Consider the following 16,827-nt stretch of genomic DNA (forward strand, 5'->3'; position numbering starts at 1 on the left):
TCACTCTCAAGGATTTCCACATCCTAGAATCCTAAAATCTTTGGAGTAGTTGTCTTCTTCATAGAACATCTCTATCTCCTGACCCCATCTTACAATGTGGGGGTGTGGATCAGGGAAGGGAAGTCTTTCTTCTCAAGGAAGATTAGGCACTAAGAGTTTGAATGTGTGTGTGTGCAGGTGTGTGTGTTTGTGTGTGTGCACACATATATACTTTTAAATCAGTTTCCCTAGTGAGGACATTTTTTTGGGCCGGTTCAACACTGCTTCTTTTCCCTCATGTAATCCATGTCAAATCAACTTCTTTATTTTTCATGGAAGCTGACATGTGCCACTTTTGGTTACAATGCAACCCCTAGGTCAGCTCAGGTTTATCCAGGAGCTTCTTTTCTATAAATTGATTGCAGAAGTCAAAATAGTACACAAAAGTGAACAAAGAGTCCTTAACTTTACCACCATGAACCTGCAAAGCCCACAGTCAAAATCTCAGTGCTTTCCTCATCCCCAGATGCCGGCTTCACAGGGCTGGTAAAAGGGGAAACTTCTTCTTCCCCATCATGCTTTCAAGCCTCTGAAACAGGGCCCCCACCCAATGGAAACCTCAGCTTCCTTCATGAAACAGCTGTGTCCAGACTCATGGCCTTTGAAAATAGCCATTATCTCTTCCCACTCCCCTTAGAGAAAGAAATTATTGGAGCTAGGAAGAGAATTCTAGTTGCATTTCCTTTGGTAAGAGGAACCCCAATCCAGGAACTTGCCCCTGTTCTCCATAGAACCTGTGGATCCCAAGGGACCTATCAAAGTCTCTTGTCCTAGAGATATTAGGGATAATTGATTCTAACTCTCCTATATTGTAAATGGGGAAGTAAAGCCCAAAGAAGAAAAATAATTTGTCTAAAGTCACACACATCAAGCCGTTGGTATAGCAGAGACCAGAAGTCAAGTCTGTGGACTCCTAGGAGCATCTATTTATTGTAGCAGGAAACTTCTGAAGATCATCTATGCCCCAAAGCTGATAATTTTTTTTCCATACAAGACAAGCCAGTATGTTATACGTATAGGGCTAGCCCAAAGCTGCAGGATAGGCTAAACAAAAAATGGTATTAGGCAGGTTAGGCAGGTTAGGCAGGTAGCTGGTTGGGGAAAAGTAAAGGAGTAAAAAGAGAAGCTGTCTAGAAGAGAGAGGAGGTATGAAGTTTCTCTAAGGCAGTTTCTCACATTTTGTTTCACAGAATGTTAGACCCAAGAGATAGCCCACAGGGGAAAAAAAAATGTCCATGATCAGATAGCATGGGAATGCTTCATTCTGTAGCTCCCTCTTGGAGATTTCCAATGAATCATTAGAATATTAAAGGCTCTGAAAAATCCTGCAATAAAGCACCTGTATAACATTTTGTTACCAAGTAATTCCAAATTTATTTGCCCTCTTAGCCCACTTTTATGTCCTCTTCCTCTGACTCTTGACCCTATTTCTCAGAAAGAAAACTCTTCCATTTTGGCAATTACCTCACACACCTTACAGCATTGTGGTAACCAAAGTTTTTTTTTTTTTCTCACAAAATTCCTAGGTAGCATTTGGCCCAAAGACCCAAAGTTAATGGACTAGTGGAAAGTCAATCAATCAGTAAACATTTATTAAGTATTTTCTGTAAACAGAGTACTCTGTTAGGGACTGCAGTAGGGATGGAATAGGGAGATAGCAATCAAGGAAACAGTTTTGTCCTCGAGAAGCTCATAATCTAGTGGAGAATTCAAAAATATCCCCTCTAAAAGTTCACCAACAATTCAAGAGGTACCATTGGGCAGTAGCAGATAGAAGGGTATATACCAGCACCCAGGCAATGAATGCTTTGAAAATGAAGTTGGAAAGATTGTAGACTGACTTTCAAAAGTCCTTAGATAGAGTGGACTTTGGTTGGGCCAGGAAGTATGGGAAAGAATTGGACAAAGCAGAGAGAAATTAAGGTGTTTTTAGAAGGAGAAAAAGTATGTGGAAAAGGAGAGAGATATGTAAGGTCAAAGTGTGTTTAGAAGCCAAGGCTAAGTGTCAAGAAAGTGGGTATCTAAGCCCTGCCATTATGCTTGTGTGAGAATTCTGATGTCCTTGCAAGGGGGACTCAGGGAAGGGAATGTGAAGGAAGAAAATAATGAATCAAGGAGGACTCCCATCCCTGAGACCCAAATACCTTTTCAAGCCTATTGTGCCCCCATAGGGCTCCCACAATGTGTATAGCAGAGCTGCATCATTTTCTCCCTGACACCCTCAGATACAATGTTTTACTTTCCTCAAAGTCATCAAAAATATCTTCTGAGAGCTTAGTTGGTATTTGTAGAGTGTTTTTGTATCCAGCTGGCAGTCTGTTTGTTGGATCTCAGCTTCCCTGACCTGGAGCTGCTAGGCATATGCCGCACTTGGGGTATTTGACAAACTGACACTCTACTACACGGAGTGTCCAACTCAGCTTGTCAAATACACGGAGTGTGGCACTGCAGGAGGCTGGGCCTGAGGTTTCAGTGGGGAGGTGAGATCTTCCTGGTAGATGTGGCCCTGTAGGGAAAGAAAGAGAAAGGAGTCAGCCTGAGCACCAGGGAAACTGCAAAGGCTATAAGGACAAGCTGAAGCGCCAGAATAAGGAATTGAACAAAATAAGCAATAAGGCTTCTAAAAGAACAAAGATCCTGAGGATATGTAGGGAAGGACTAGTTGACACTGCAGGTGAAGTCCCAGTGCTCAGCTATGGGCCCTATTGCTATGGTATTTTTAGGAGTACTGAGCTTCAATAAAATTCTTTATGCAGCAGAGGGAGAACAATTTGGTCATTGTTTTGCTTACCTAACCTCATGAAAGGATCAGGCCCCAGAGTCAATGCTCATGCCTCTCCTTCCCAACACTCTCAGGCTATGTTCTCATAGTGTTATAGCTATGGAAATAGGCTTCGAGGTTAAACATGGGCATGAATCCTGGCTCTGCCATTGAGTAGCTGAAAATCCTCGGATAAATCATTTTATTCATTTCTCTGAGTCTAGTTTTCCATATCCACAAAATGGGTATAAGTATAGTACGTACCTAATAAGTTATTGTGAGAATGACATGAGATAATGTAAAGCTTTTAGTCAAGTATTTGATACATGACAAATGCTCCTTAAAAGAGGAGACGGGTTGAGCTACAAGAAAGAAAGCAAGGGCTATTGGCAATTGATTTAGGACAAATGAAACAGGAATTTCTTATGCCCTCAGTCTAGCCTAACATGGTGCACTTGTCCAATCAAGATTCAAGAAGGGCAGCTGTAAAATAACCATCATCTAGTCTCACCCACTTAAGTTATAAATGAAGAAATGAACGCCCATATTGGGGATGAGAGTTGCTAAGGATCATACAAGTTGCTCACAGTTCAGGGCCATGCCCTATACTACCCAATTGTGTCCTCCAACTTTCCTCATTGACCTGTTTACCTCCTGCTCCATACGTCTTTCTTGGAACAGGAAGACATCAACAAGGAAGGCAAAAGGAACGCAACAAGGAAGTCCAAGGGAGTGGACTTGGCAGTGAGCTACTGGGATCATTCAACTCACAGCCATCACAGAAATAAGGAAGCTGCCAAGTATATGATCAGGCCTGGAGTTTCTGGGAGAACTCCCTTGGCAACTCCCAGATATTATTGCAAAAAAATCCAGATTGTTTATGTTAAACTCCTCCCCTTCCCAGGTGTGGTAGTTGATCTTTGAGAAAGTAGCTAGTCTATATGAAACACTGGCATGAAAAGGGGCAAATATTTCAAGGTTATCAGTAATGATAATGGAAAACTGTCCCATAAGGCCAGAAGGTCCTGTCCCAGTTAAAACAAGGTAGAGGTTCAGAAAAAAAAATCAGAGTATATTTTTTAAAGAAATCTTAACTCTTTCAGTTGAATATACGTTGATAAGGAGGTGACATGCTCCTCCAATTTTATATTTGAGAGTGTCTTCAAATTTAAGACTCTAAACTATATATTCCATCCCTTCATTTCCCTCTCTACCTACTCAGTCCATTACAAGCCAAAAAAGAAGTGTGGATTTTTCAGCTGAAGCAACAATCATGGTACAGTGGAAAGAATCAGACAGACTTGGATTCTATGCTACTTTGGGCACCAAGTAGCCAGTCATGGCTTTGGGCAAGCTTTCCTTTCAGCTTCAATTGTCCTTTGGGCTTCAGTTGTCTTCTCTGGAAATGGGGACAAGAAGACTTACCTGGCAAAGTTGTTAGGAAAGTGTTTGGTGAGCTTTCCAGAGCCTCCCATGTATGAACTCACAGGTACCTTGGCTCAGTCCCTGGAACTGTGGGTGACGGCCAGCCAAGAAAGCTGATTATTACAGTTTGAGTTCATTGTGACAGGGGAGAGAGAAGTGGACCCTGATGCCTTTTTTCTGTCATCATCCTTATCAGCTACCAGCTCCAGTGAGAAGACCTGTATAAACTGGAGGTGTCCACAGCCTCCTGAATGCCCTTCCTGAGGTCATCAAAAGAGAAGAGAGGTATGAGGAGGCTAAAGATTATTTCTTAGTACACTGGAAGTTTAAGAGCCTTATAGATCATTTTGCCCCAGTATTAATGGAAAGAGGCAGTGACTGAGCTGAAACTAGATTGGTTTTATTTCCACTCTTGATTTTCTAGTCCATGCTTCTCCAATAGAGTGTATATAAGGAAAGCAGGTTCAGCTGAGGAAGGCTGGCCAGATCCATAGAAATAGAGGTGGATATCTACATGGAGTGATGCTGAGGGACTCTAAAAACTCTTCTCTTGGTCTGTTGCACTACATAAAATATCATTTTTCCCTGCTGTACCCTGGGAAGGCTAACACACCAAACAGCAGGAACTGCTCTGCAATTGACCCAATTGAGCCTCCTCTTACTAGTGGCACTCTGGATATTTTTCAAGAGTAGTTCAGCCCCTGTTCAGCCACACCCAGAGATAATTACTCAGCATCACTTTCATGTCGTTTCTCAACAGAGGGATGACAATCATCAAAATAAGGGATATAAAAACTGAAAAAATACCTAGATACCATCCAATCCTTCCTCTCCTCTTCTTTGCAGAAAAGGCCAAAAATATGAGTCCTAGAATGAAGAAAGAACTTGTTCAAAATACATAGTAAATGGAAAAATCAGGACTACTATTCAAATGTCCTGACTCCTGGTTCCAGAGAACATTCCACTTCTATATGGCTGTCTCCTAAACAGTCTGTTTGGGGAGGAAATGTCATCCTCCCTTTCTCATCATTACAAGCTCCAGGGCAGAAGACCACTGGGACCCTTCTCCCCAACCCTTGCCCCAGGATTCTGAGAAGGGTCCAAGGAGAATGGGATGGGGCAAATCCAAGCCACCTTTGGTAGCCATTGACACCACCCTAGTTTGGGAATCCAAGCTGAGAGAGCAAGTGGATACTATACCTGTTAATTGGAGTGATACCTTCATCTCGTAGGAGGCATAGGTTCCCTGTGATGAGCCAACGTGCAGAGGCCAGAGGGAACTGGGCTTTATGCCGTGATCAAGAAGGTCCTGTGTTTTGAAGGGCCCTTAGTGTCTTCAAGAGGAAACAGAAATGAGGAAGATAAGGCTGAGGTTAGCCAACGGAAATCTGGGCGTAAAATGACAAAACAGCACCGTTGTGAAAGGGTCCCCTACTGCAGCAACAGTCCCTACTGCCATGTCCCTACCCACTGCCAGCTGATCTCCAACAGATACTAACTCCCCAAGCTGCAGAGAGTCAGAGCAAAAAAACATGGCTGCCCTAGGCTTTGCCTATGGTCAGAGAGGTTTCCCCAGAGTTACTGAGGAAGTCTTGGAATGTCAAAACTGAGACATTATCAAATGAAAATCCCCACCATCAAAATTGAGAAGCTGACCTTCTAAGGGATAAAAGTAAATGTCTAATAGCAAAAGCAAATTAGTGGTATACCTGGAATTTGAATCCACTCAATCAACTCCAAATCATGTGTTCTCTCACTCTCGCCTCCTCAGAATGCCTCTGATCCTGAAATATCCATTTTACCTCCTCTGGCACAGAAACATAGTTTTTAGGGCCCAGAGGAAAATGAAAATGAAGGACCCCGTGTAAAAAGTAAAATAAAATTCAAGATAGTGACAACAGAACATTAAGTTAAGTGTAGGGTCTTTCTAAGCATGAGGCCCTGTGAAACTTTACGGGTCACATGCTTATAAGCTGGTCCTGCTGGCACAGCTCTGACCACAGGTCATATTCTGGTATCCAGGGGGCTTATAGACAAAAAGAAAAAAAGAAATTCACATTTATTAAAGTATTTATTATGTGTTTTACATGTGTTATGTCATTTAATCAACAATCCTCTGGTATGGTATTTTCATTATCCCTATTTATAAGTGAGGAAACTGAGACACATAGAAGTAAAGTGGCTTGCCTAAGGACACAAAACTAGGGCATAACAGAGAAGGCAGAATTTCCAAGTGTTAGGCTTTTTCTACTCTCCCATGTTGGTTACAAAGAAAGTAGAGCAAAGTAGTTGACCTTAAGAAGGAAAAGATAGTTCCAGACCCTTAAGTTCAACTGTGACCTTCAGGCTTCATGAAGGACATGACAAGTATGAGAAGAAAGTAATGGCTTCCTAGGGCTTCTTGTTTGAAATCCTTGGACAGTCCCCATTCACAGCCAGGAAGACTTTGGAATCCCATTATGCAGTGCTCTACATCATGAATCTTGATGACATGGCAGATGGGAGAGGCAATTCCTGTTATGCTTTCAGAGCATATTTGGGGGTTCACTTTCAACTTCAATGATTGCAGTGCCCAAGTCTCAGTCCTTAGTCTACATAGCAGAAGAAGAACCCTTGGCGGTACTCAAGCCCTGGTGAATAATCTCTCCAAGCTACATATAGTCATATAAATTTGGGTTCAAGAGAAAAGACTACATCCTGGGAGGCAGTTTTGTGTCTTAGTCCCAGATCTGTCAGCTCTGTTCCCTCCCTTAGTCTCAGTTTCCCATTTAACCAAAAGAGGTTGAACTAGATGAGCTAATGGCCTCTCCAACTCAAACATTCCCCATTCTTTTATAACCACTTCCATCCTTGGCCTTCCCTCACTGTGGTCTTTCCTGTGGTTTCAGGGCCTAGAGGTTCTAGGAGATAGCCTGGGATAGAGATTCACTTGAACTCACACTACTTTGCAGAAAATTCCTTCTACCAGAATAATTAATGGCTAACTCCTGGGGACCAGCTCCACAGATCTGGCTTCTAGAAAGATTCAGTTCCTTTTTCTTTTGGTTTCTGACTAAAGCTTGGGGTGGAGGCAGGGTTGTCCTGTGAGCACTTTTCTAGGGAGAGACCCTTCATCCCTACTCATGTCATAGAGATTGAGTAAGTTCAGCTACCCACTCCTTTTTTTCCTCACCTATCAGTTAAGGTACCCTATTGGCTTTTTAATGGGGGCTCTCTAGAAGCAATGTCTTCATTTAAAATAGTAATTAATGGTGGCCAATTTGAATCCCATAGTAGGTCCATGAAAGAGAGCATTAGGAGCCAGGAGGATCTACAAATCATGACTACTATGCAGAGGCCTGAATTAGAGCAAAAGGCATGGGGCTCCTTGGAGTTCCTCTTTACCTCGCAAACACAAAGCATGCTGGGGAGGGCCAAGTTTGCAGCAACAGCACAAGGAGGTCTTTTCCTTTAGGTCTGTAGTCTAACCAAAAGACATAGAGTTCTTCCATTTTGGATGCTCCTTGAATTGGCTATGTTTATGAAGGAGGATGAGGGAGAACAGAGTTGGATAAGGAGAGCAGGCAGACAGTACTGGGGTCCCTCACTGCAGACATATTTATTTATTCATTCAGTGTTGGAATGAAAAAGACACTTAATTTTGAGTCAGAGTCCTTGAGTCTTAGACTCTGTGTTATAGCCCCTGGATCATAGATCCAGCTTTGTAACTCATTAACTAGATGCACTTGAAAAATCATGATTTTCTGATTTGCCTGTTTGAGCATCAGCCACCATATCAGACTGAGGGATTCTCAGGCTATAGGGGAGAGGGTCACATCCATGCACCCAAGGAACTACATATTTCTACAGTATGAGACACATGATTTTACAAAGGTACAAACTGCTATCAGAAGAGCAGGTGAGAAAGATGATTCTCCCATGGCAAGAAGAAGGTGATGGTGGCTGTTATTAGAAAGGTTCTTAGAAGAGTAGGATGCTAGCTAGATTTTAAAGGATGATGAGAGAAAATAATGATGCTCACAATCTCTAGAAAGCATTCTTTGATCACTCCTCTCTTGGGAAAATTAATCGTGACCTGTTTTGCTTGCCTCTAGTCTCAAAAAATTCTCCACACTGCATTTCTGTGTCTGTCTCTCCAAAGAGACCAAGAACTGCTCCAAATTGGGACTGTCTGATCCCTTCCTTTCTTCACAGGACCGAGAATGAAATAGTTGCCCCAGAACTGTGAGTTGAATAAGTGAATGCATCAGTGCATAAGCAAAAGAAGGAGACTTCACAACCCATGGCCCCCATATTCCTTAGCTTATCTCACCTTCATGAAGGAACCGAAAAGCTCCTTCCTTCAAATTCGAGTTCACCCCCCTTCTTGTGTACCCCAACCTCATATAAGAAGCCTGTCAAGAAAAGGCCCCATGGACAATTGCAAAGCTGAGGCTACTTCCTGTGCAAGAAGCCAGTGTCCACACACTTCACCTCAACCCTGGTGATTGCTGTGTACATGATTGCATGGGGGCTTCCTCTGAAAAGAAACCCAAAAGCTGATGCAATGTATAGGGCACACCCAGGCCAAGACTGAAGAACTTCATGTACTCCTGGGCCTGGGGCTCCCCAAAAACCCAGTGACAATGACAAGAAAAGTGGTAGCAATTAAGCTACCAACTATAGCTCAATTTAATTCAACAAGGATGTGTTGAGCATTTACTGGCTGAAAGCTCTATGGTTGGCACCAAAAGGAAAAATAAATATACAACAGAGCAGTAATATACATTTAATAGAAACATAATGTGAGTCATAAATTTTCTAATAGGCACATTAAAATTTTGGAAAATAGTTGAAAGTAATTTTGATAGTGTATTTGATTTAATCCAATGCATCTAAAATGTTATCTTAACCAGTAAGCATTGTAAAAATGTATTAATGAGATACTTTACCTTCTTTGAAAGGTGGTGTGTATTTTACACTTATAGTACTTCACAATTTGGACTAGCCATGTTTCCAGAGTTCAGTCTCCACACTAGTAGCTACCACACTGGACAGCAAAAGTATAATATGTAGTCCTTGCTCTCAAAGAATTTACAGCCTCATCCAGGATCCAGCCTAATACATAAGTACATACAAAGAACAAGTACTATAGTGGAGGTAAATGTATGGAAAAGAGCACTGCACCTGAAGTCAGGAGACCTGGACTATAGTCTTTTCCCTGCCACTGATTCTCTGAGAGTCCTTGAGTAAATCTCTCTTCCTCTATGGGCCTCCATAATTTCATATCTACAGTGAGGCTGGACTAGACCCATTCACTCAGCAAACATATATTGAATGTTTGCTATAAATATCAGGCATGGTTCAAGTTAATTGAGATATAGAGGAGAACAAGACACATAAGATGCCTGCTTCTTGGCACTTGCAGTGTGGTGTAAAATAGCTATTGAACAAATAGTTACAGGTAAATATGACAAGAAATGATGAATCATAAAGAACTAGAAGAACAAATAACAAGGGAACTTAATCCACCAGGCTTAGATAGGTCAAGGAAACCTCACAGAGGAATTAACTTTTGAAGTGAGACTGATGAATAAGAAGGAATGAGTCAGGTGAATAATTGGTGAAAAGTCATTCCAGGCAGAGGAAACAGCACGTGTATAGGCTCTGATATGGAAAAGCATGTGGCATATTCCAAGAAGATAAGGAATCTGATGTGGCATGGAATAGAATAAGCAATGGAAAGAATAGCTAAAAGCAAGGTAGGAGAGGTGAAGCAGGACACCAAACTGAGGAAGTCCTGTATTGTTGAGGGTTTGATACTTATCCAATGAGATATGAGAAACAAGAGAAGATACAGGCAGTGAAATAACCTTCCATCTTCAAGAAAAGGAATTTTGGAGTCTAGTCCATGGAAAGAAAAATTAATTCCAACTGGTTGGACTAGTGACTTCTCAGAAGAGGCAGCATTTAAAAGGAGCCTTGAAGGATAATAAAATCAATATTCAGAGAAGGGCATTCCAGGCAGAAGGAAGAATACAAGTTAAAGTGTGGAGATGGGAAAGAACATGGTGAGCCTGTGTGAATGTAGGGACTACTGATGCACCAGGGTAAACATAAGCCTAAGAATATCTTTGGATTTCTGTAGATATACTAAAATAATAGCAGCCCAAAGGCCTATCCAACTCACCAAATGTATTCCGGGAGAAACCAGGCAAAGGCCTTGAACTTACCAAGGGATTAGTTTTGTACTGTAATAATGATATTAAACACGTATTGTGAATTTAGTAAGTGTTAGGCAATGTCTCAAGCCCTTTGCATGCATTAGTTTATGTAATATCCTCACAACCACCTTATGAGGTCAGTATTTAAATTATCCCATTTGATAGATGAGGAGCTGAGGTTCAGGGAAGTCACATCACTTGCCTAAAGTTAAACAGACAGTAAATAGCGGAGGCAGAATTCAAATGCTGTGGAGCAATTTATGAAGGGTAGGAATTTTGAAACAATCTACAAAAATATATAATATGGTTCTGGTTAAGAAATACCAATTCAAGTCAGTTATCTCAGTCTACAAGGGAAGTTTTATCCAGAAAAATCTAAATTAATTTTTAATTTATGATCATTAGGATGGTATATCTGTTAGGACAAAAAGAGAATTTAGGCCAGACCTTTGCACTTACACCACAGCTAAACATCTTCTAAAACTAGTATGCTAGAACTTAGTTTAGCACTGATTTAGAAGGTAGTCAATTTCTACACACTTCTCTCTAGAGTTAGTCACCATGGACACTTTTCCTTAGTTTTCCTGTCCTATATTTGCATATGTTTCCATGAGTTCATCTAAAAAGTGTCAACCATCACAATTTGTATGGCAATAGATATTTCAGAATCTCCAATGTATAACTTGAACTTTTCTAACCCAAAAGCAGATGCTATAATGTGGATGGTCAAATGTCTCTTACTAATAGTGTCAAAGCTAGATCAACTGGGTAATAAAAACACCAAAGATGCTAAAAGTAGACCCTTGACTGGTGACAAGCATTGCAGATTATAACCTAAGGCCTTGTGTTATAGAGACAAGAGCTTTGAGCTTGAAGTTCAAAGACCTGGATTTGGATTGCAGTTTGCCACTTTCCAGCTGTGGGGCCTTGGGCAAATTAGTAATATTTCTGACTATCCATTTCCCCATCTCAAAATTGAGCTAGTAAATAGGTACACTCATGGTATTTCAGGAAAATGGTATAACCCAGAAATCCTCTCAAGGTCAGATATTACAAGGTAAGAAGTTAAAGAAAAAAAAAGCTAAATATTGGCAGAAGAAGAGGCATGCTCCTCCATTCTCAGTTCTAGGCACAACAAGACGTGAAAAATGGAAGGAAACAAAAGTTTTGCTGAGTACTTATTATATACGACATATCTTACATTTATTATATCATTTATTCCTCTCAAAAAAATTTGTGGAATTATGGAGAGGCTGTGGAGAAAGGGGAACCCTCCTACATTGCTGGTGTGAATGCAGTTTGGTACAGCCACTGTGGAAAACAGTGTGGAGATTCCTCAAAAGACTAGGAATAGACTTACTGTATGACCCAGGAATCCCACTCCTGGGCTTATATCCAGAAGGAACCCTACTTCAGGATGACACCTGCACCCCAATGTTCATAGCAGCAATATTTACAATAGCCAAGACATGGAAACAGCCTAAATGTCCATCAACAGGTGACTGGATAAAGAAGAGGTGGTATATTTATACAATGGAATACTACTCAGCCATAAAAACCGACAACATAATGCCATTTGCAGCAACATGGATGCTCCTGGAGAATGTCATTCTAAGTGAAGTAAGCCAGAAAGAGAAAGCAGAATACCATATGAGATCGCTCATATGTGGAATCTAAAAAGCAAAAACAAAAACAAACAAAGCATAAATACAAAACAAAGCATAAATACAGGACAGAAATAGACTCATAGACAGAGAATACAGACTTGTGGTTGCCAAGGGGGCGGAGAGTGGGAAGGGATAGACGGGATTTCAAAATTGTAGAATAGATAAACAAGATTATAGTGTATAGCACAGGGAAATATATACAAGATCTTATGGTAGCTCACAGAGAAAACATGTGACAATGAATATATATATGTCCATGTATGACTGAAAAAATGTGCTTTACACTGGAATTTGACACAACATTGTAAAATGATTATAAATCAATAAAAATGTTTAAAAAATTTGTGCAATTAGAATTATTCCCTGTTCACAAAATGAGGACACTGAAGCTGAAAAAATTAAGCAATTTCCCTCAAAGTCACATAATTAGTAAGTGACAGAGCTGAGATTCAGAGTTTCATTAGCTGTCCACCTAAAAAGACATGAGAGGAGCTACTCAAGAATTCACCATCTCCTTTGGTCCCCTAAAACCATACAGTCTAGGCACTCTCACTAGCCTTGGACAAAAATGGGTTCTCCCACTAGATTATAAGCTCCATGAGGTCAAGAACCATGTCTGTTATATTCAGTTTTCTATAAAGTTGTTAATTTATTCTTCTTAATTGTTTTTAGCAGTTCTTTATAGATTAGAGAGATTTCCCCCTTTTTATGTAACAAATTCCCCCTTTGTATGTAACTGCAAATATTTTCCCTAGTTTATCATTTGTCTTTTGATTTTACTTCTAGCATTTTATGTCTTTGTTTCTTGTTTGTGTCTTCTACCAAGCTCCATGAGGTCAGTGATTTTTATCTTATTCACAACTGTATTCCTAGTGCCTTGCTTATAGCAAGTGTTCAATAAATATTTGCTAATGAAAAATAATTGTTGTACAGGCCTGAAAATGAGGTGACATGCAAATACTAAATGCCTTGACTTTCTCTTGACCCTGGTTCCTGATGACCTGGGACCCAGAATTAATCAACATTGAACATTGGAAATAGCTGTAGACCCCATAGTCAGGAGACCTGCATTCCAGGTCCAGGCATGCCATGGCTTTGTAATATGACCTTGGAAAATTCCCTTCTTTGCTCTTCTTTATAAATGTGGTGGGATATATGGTCTTTAAGAGCCCCTTCTCCCATTTATAAGTTTGTCAAATGGTCTGGGTGATAGAGACAAGATAGCAAAGATAATACAACTGAGCAGGACCCTGCGCTTCTGGGATTCATGTCCTAATGAGAGAAAAAGGCACTCGCCAAACAATCTCACAATAAAAATGTGTTATGTAGGGTTGATATAGGGTATTATGAGAGAAAATAATAATAAATCTAATCTTGTATAAGAGTTTAGGTGAATCTGTCTTCCAAACTGTCTAAAACTGAGACCTGTAGGGTGATCCAGACTGAGTAAAGTTCTCTTGGCTTTGGTTATATATAACCAAAATATATATATATAAATTATATCATATTTATTTATATTATGTATTTTTAATGTGGAGCCAGCTTAAGTTAGAAAAGTTAGAAAGTTAGAAAACCCCCATCCCAGGGCTCTCTATGTGCCTAGACACATCTTAACCCCGACTCCCCACTGCAGAACCTGCTGCATACCTACATCTCTGCAAGATAAAAAAAATCTTCCCTTGAACAAAACTAACTGCCCCAGGAAATTGCCCATAGACCATCTCACAATACCCTAGGTGGACAGGTCTCACATCCTGCCCTTATCAGAGTCATAAATCTTATTATTCACAGTAGCCCCTGACAGATCTTACAAGTAATCAGGTACTTGTGCTCAAATTGATCATGCAGCCCCTACTCCTTGTGTGCACAGCCCCCTCTCCCCAGTAAAAGACCCTGCATGCCCACCCTCGGTGCTCACATAGGCACCTCTCCTCTGTGTGGACCACTATTGCCTATAGCAGCATAACAATTAAACCTTTCCTTGTTCTTAAACTTTCCTTGGCCTCTGGTAAATTTTTTTACCAACCCACATCACCAGCCTGCCATGTTGTGTTCCATAAGAGTTTATTTATGATTATATAATATTCGTTGATGTATATAATTTATAACATTATTATAAACATTATATTACATTAAACACACACATATATACATATAAATCCTAACCTAACATGTGTGAAAAAAGTTTTCTAAACTGTAAAATGTTACTATGAATGTGAGAGATGACATTTTTCTTGTGACTGGGGATTTCTTTGGACCTGTTTTGGACTTCATGGGTAGCCTTCACTACAGGATTCTTTGAGGCTGAACTTGAGCCTGAACCTGAGTCTCCCTGAAACTTATAGGAGGATCTGCTGCTGCCATTAGTAGTGTGAAGCGAATGCCATCTGTCACTGACAAGCAAAGACCAGTTTTGAAGCCTGCGATTGTCTCTAACTACATTTTAGGCTCACTTTTCTGAACTACTGATGCTATCAGACATCCTGGAAAACTGTCTGGCTTATATCAATGCTTGACAAAGGAAATGGGATGAGGGGTGCTTTGTGGGCTTCTCTGGACAGCTTGACCCTATCCAGGAGATGGTCAGCCCTTGGGCATGGTGGCATGGATTCCCAGAATCTACAGGTTTTCCCATATTCTCATAATCTATTAAGCATAAACAATAGGAAGAAAGAAGGGTGGCATCTGGACACTCCAGCACACTGTGTTGATAAGACTAGAGAAACAGAAGAAGTGGGGAAGGGAGCCAACAGTTGCCTAATGGCTGATATGTCTCAGGTACTATGCTGGATGTTTTATGCACATTCTCTCATGTAATCTTAATAAGCATTCTAAGAGGTAGGAGTTGTTCTCCCCCTTTCCACAGATGAGAAAAATGAAGTTCAGAGTGCTCAAATGATTTACTTCAAGTCACTCAGTTAGCAGCTGACTGACCTGAAGATCAAACCAACTTTCCTACTCTCTTCTATACCACTTGCCACTTGGAAGAATCATTTTAGTAACTTGCACTGCCTCCAGGCTGGACCATACCAGTTTTATTGCAAAACAGAGGGAAAATTGTTTATAAATTTGGAAGGATTGCAAATATAGAGATTCTCTCACTTCTCTTGCTGTGAGCTATGCTCCTCTGGCAGGAAGTTGATCTCCCATCTCATCTGAACCATGTCTATTGTGGTTTAAGTCAACTTCCTCTCCCCTTATCCTACTTCTCCTCTAAACATTTCTTCCCTGAGTTGCAAGCTGCAGCCTTTAACTTCTGGTGCCTTTTTTGACCCTCCCACTTTGACCCCTAAGCCAGACAAGGGAGTTTCAGAACTGAAATTAAGGCCACTTTCACCTCATCTGCTTCCACTACTCCACTGGCTCTGCTCTCACAAAGCTCATCAACCCAATGGCCTCCTCTCAGATGTCATCCTATTTGGTCCTTCATATGTTGATCACACCAACTTAAAAAAAAAAAAAAAAAAAAAAAAAAAAAAAACTCTTTCCAATGCCCACACCATCATTCTTCAGTTCACTCAAAGTTCTTTAAAAAGTAGTCTCTAAAGGATTCTCATTGTTTAATCACCTAATCCACAATAACTTAATTTTTCATTTGTTTTCTATCCCCATTTCTGCACTGACCCTGCTATCTGGTGTCACCAAATTACCATGAACTCCTAACCAACAAAGCCAAAGCCTCTCTCCTAGCTCTTATCCCCCTCAATGTCTCTGCAGAAGATGACTCTGTCAGCCATTCCTTCTTTCTCAAAGTCCTGTTATTTAGAAGATATCCTCTCTTTTCAGTATGAATTCTACCATCAGAGTCACACAAGCATGGTTCAGGTGAGATGTAAAGATCAACTTCTGCCAGAAGATCATAGCTTGTGGCAGGGACTCTTTTTCACTTGTTTCCCTAGTACCTAATGCAGCACCTGATCCAGAGTAGTGTTCTGTGAGAATAGCTGAATTTGTTTAATTGCACTCCTCTGATTTGCCTATCTTCTTGACACTATCTTTGGTTTTCTTCATGGACTCCTCTTTTCTTTTCCTGCTCCTTATTACACATTAGTGTTTTCCTGAGTTCTGTATCTTTCTCTGTGTATATGTATGTGTGTTTGCAGCTTACTCACTCTCTATCTCCCCTACTTCCACAATAGTAGATTCAACTGAATATTGAGCATATCTCCTTGAATGCCTAAGTCCTCATGTCCCTCACTCTATACCTCAAAAAAGCCTTCTCACCACCTTAAAGGAAATCCATATCTCCATGGAGGGAATCCAAGATATAAAGATCAGTCATCTTTGACCATAATTATATACTTTTATTAATATGCTGTAACACTTACTTCTTTGTAACATGTTATTTTATGCCCCCTGCCTTTCTCACATTATAGCTGGAATTCCCTCAAGGACAAGGGTTTCTTGGATAATTTCTGTATCCTCAGGTTGGAACACAGAGTAAGTTATTGTTTAGGAAACATTTGCTGAATGAATGAACGGTAATGACATCAGCTCCCAGAGTGCTTGCATTAAGGGAGATGATAATATTGTTCTTAATGATTAAGATGAAAATTTTAAAAATATATACATGAATATGATGTTTATTTTCAGTCAATGATATAATTCTCCTTAAAGTTTGGTATTTATTGCCAAGATGGCCTTTTAACAACATGGTTCTAATGGTGCTATTCCACTACTTAAAAAGGATCAGTAGCTCCCCATTTTCTGAAGCTAAAAGTTGAAAATTCAT

General features: G+C 40.4%; 1 protein-coding gene and 1 long non-coding RNA gene across 2 annotated transcripts in view; one reads left to right on the forward strand and one right to left on the reverse strand.

The window, feature by feature from the left end:
- Positions 1 to 12,829, forward strand: part of VSIG4 (V-set and immunoglobulin domain containing 4) — a 41,304-nt gene extending 28,475 nt beyond the window's left edge. Inside the window, exon 8 of the mRNA XM_045509200.2 lies at positions 8,420 to 12,829. Within this exon, the coding sequence (XP_045365156.1) occupies positions 8,420 to 8,453 (34 nt within the window). The 3' untranslated portion in view covers positions 8,454 to 12,829. The remainder of the gene's footprint in view (positions 1 to 8,419) is intronic.
- LOC141576228 (uncharacterized) lies at positions 942 to 5,501 on the reverse strand. The gene is made up of 3 exons (XR_012504544.1): positions 5,426 to 5,501; positions 5,033 to 5,092; positions 942 to 4,485 (listed from the first exon to the last, which is right to left on the reverse strand). It is a non-coding gene; the product is annotated as an uncharacterized LOC141576228 (long non-coding RNA).
- Positions 12,830 to 16,827: the final 3,998 nt, after the last annotated feature.

This window comes from Camelus bactrianus, chromosome X (genome assembly GCF_048773025.1).
Source record: "Camelus bactrianus isolate YW-2024 breed Bactrian camel chromosome X, ASM4877302v1, whole genome shotgun sequence".
NCBI classification, from domain to species: domain Eukaryota; kingdom Metazoa; phylum Chordata; class Mammalia; order Artiodactyla; family Camelidae; genus Camelus; species Camelus bactrianus.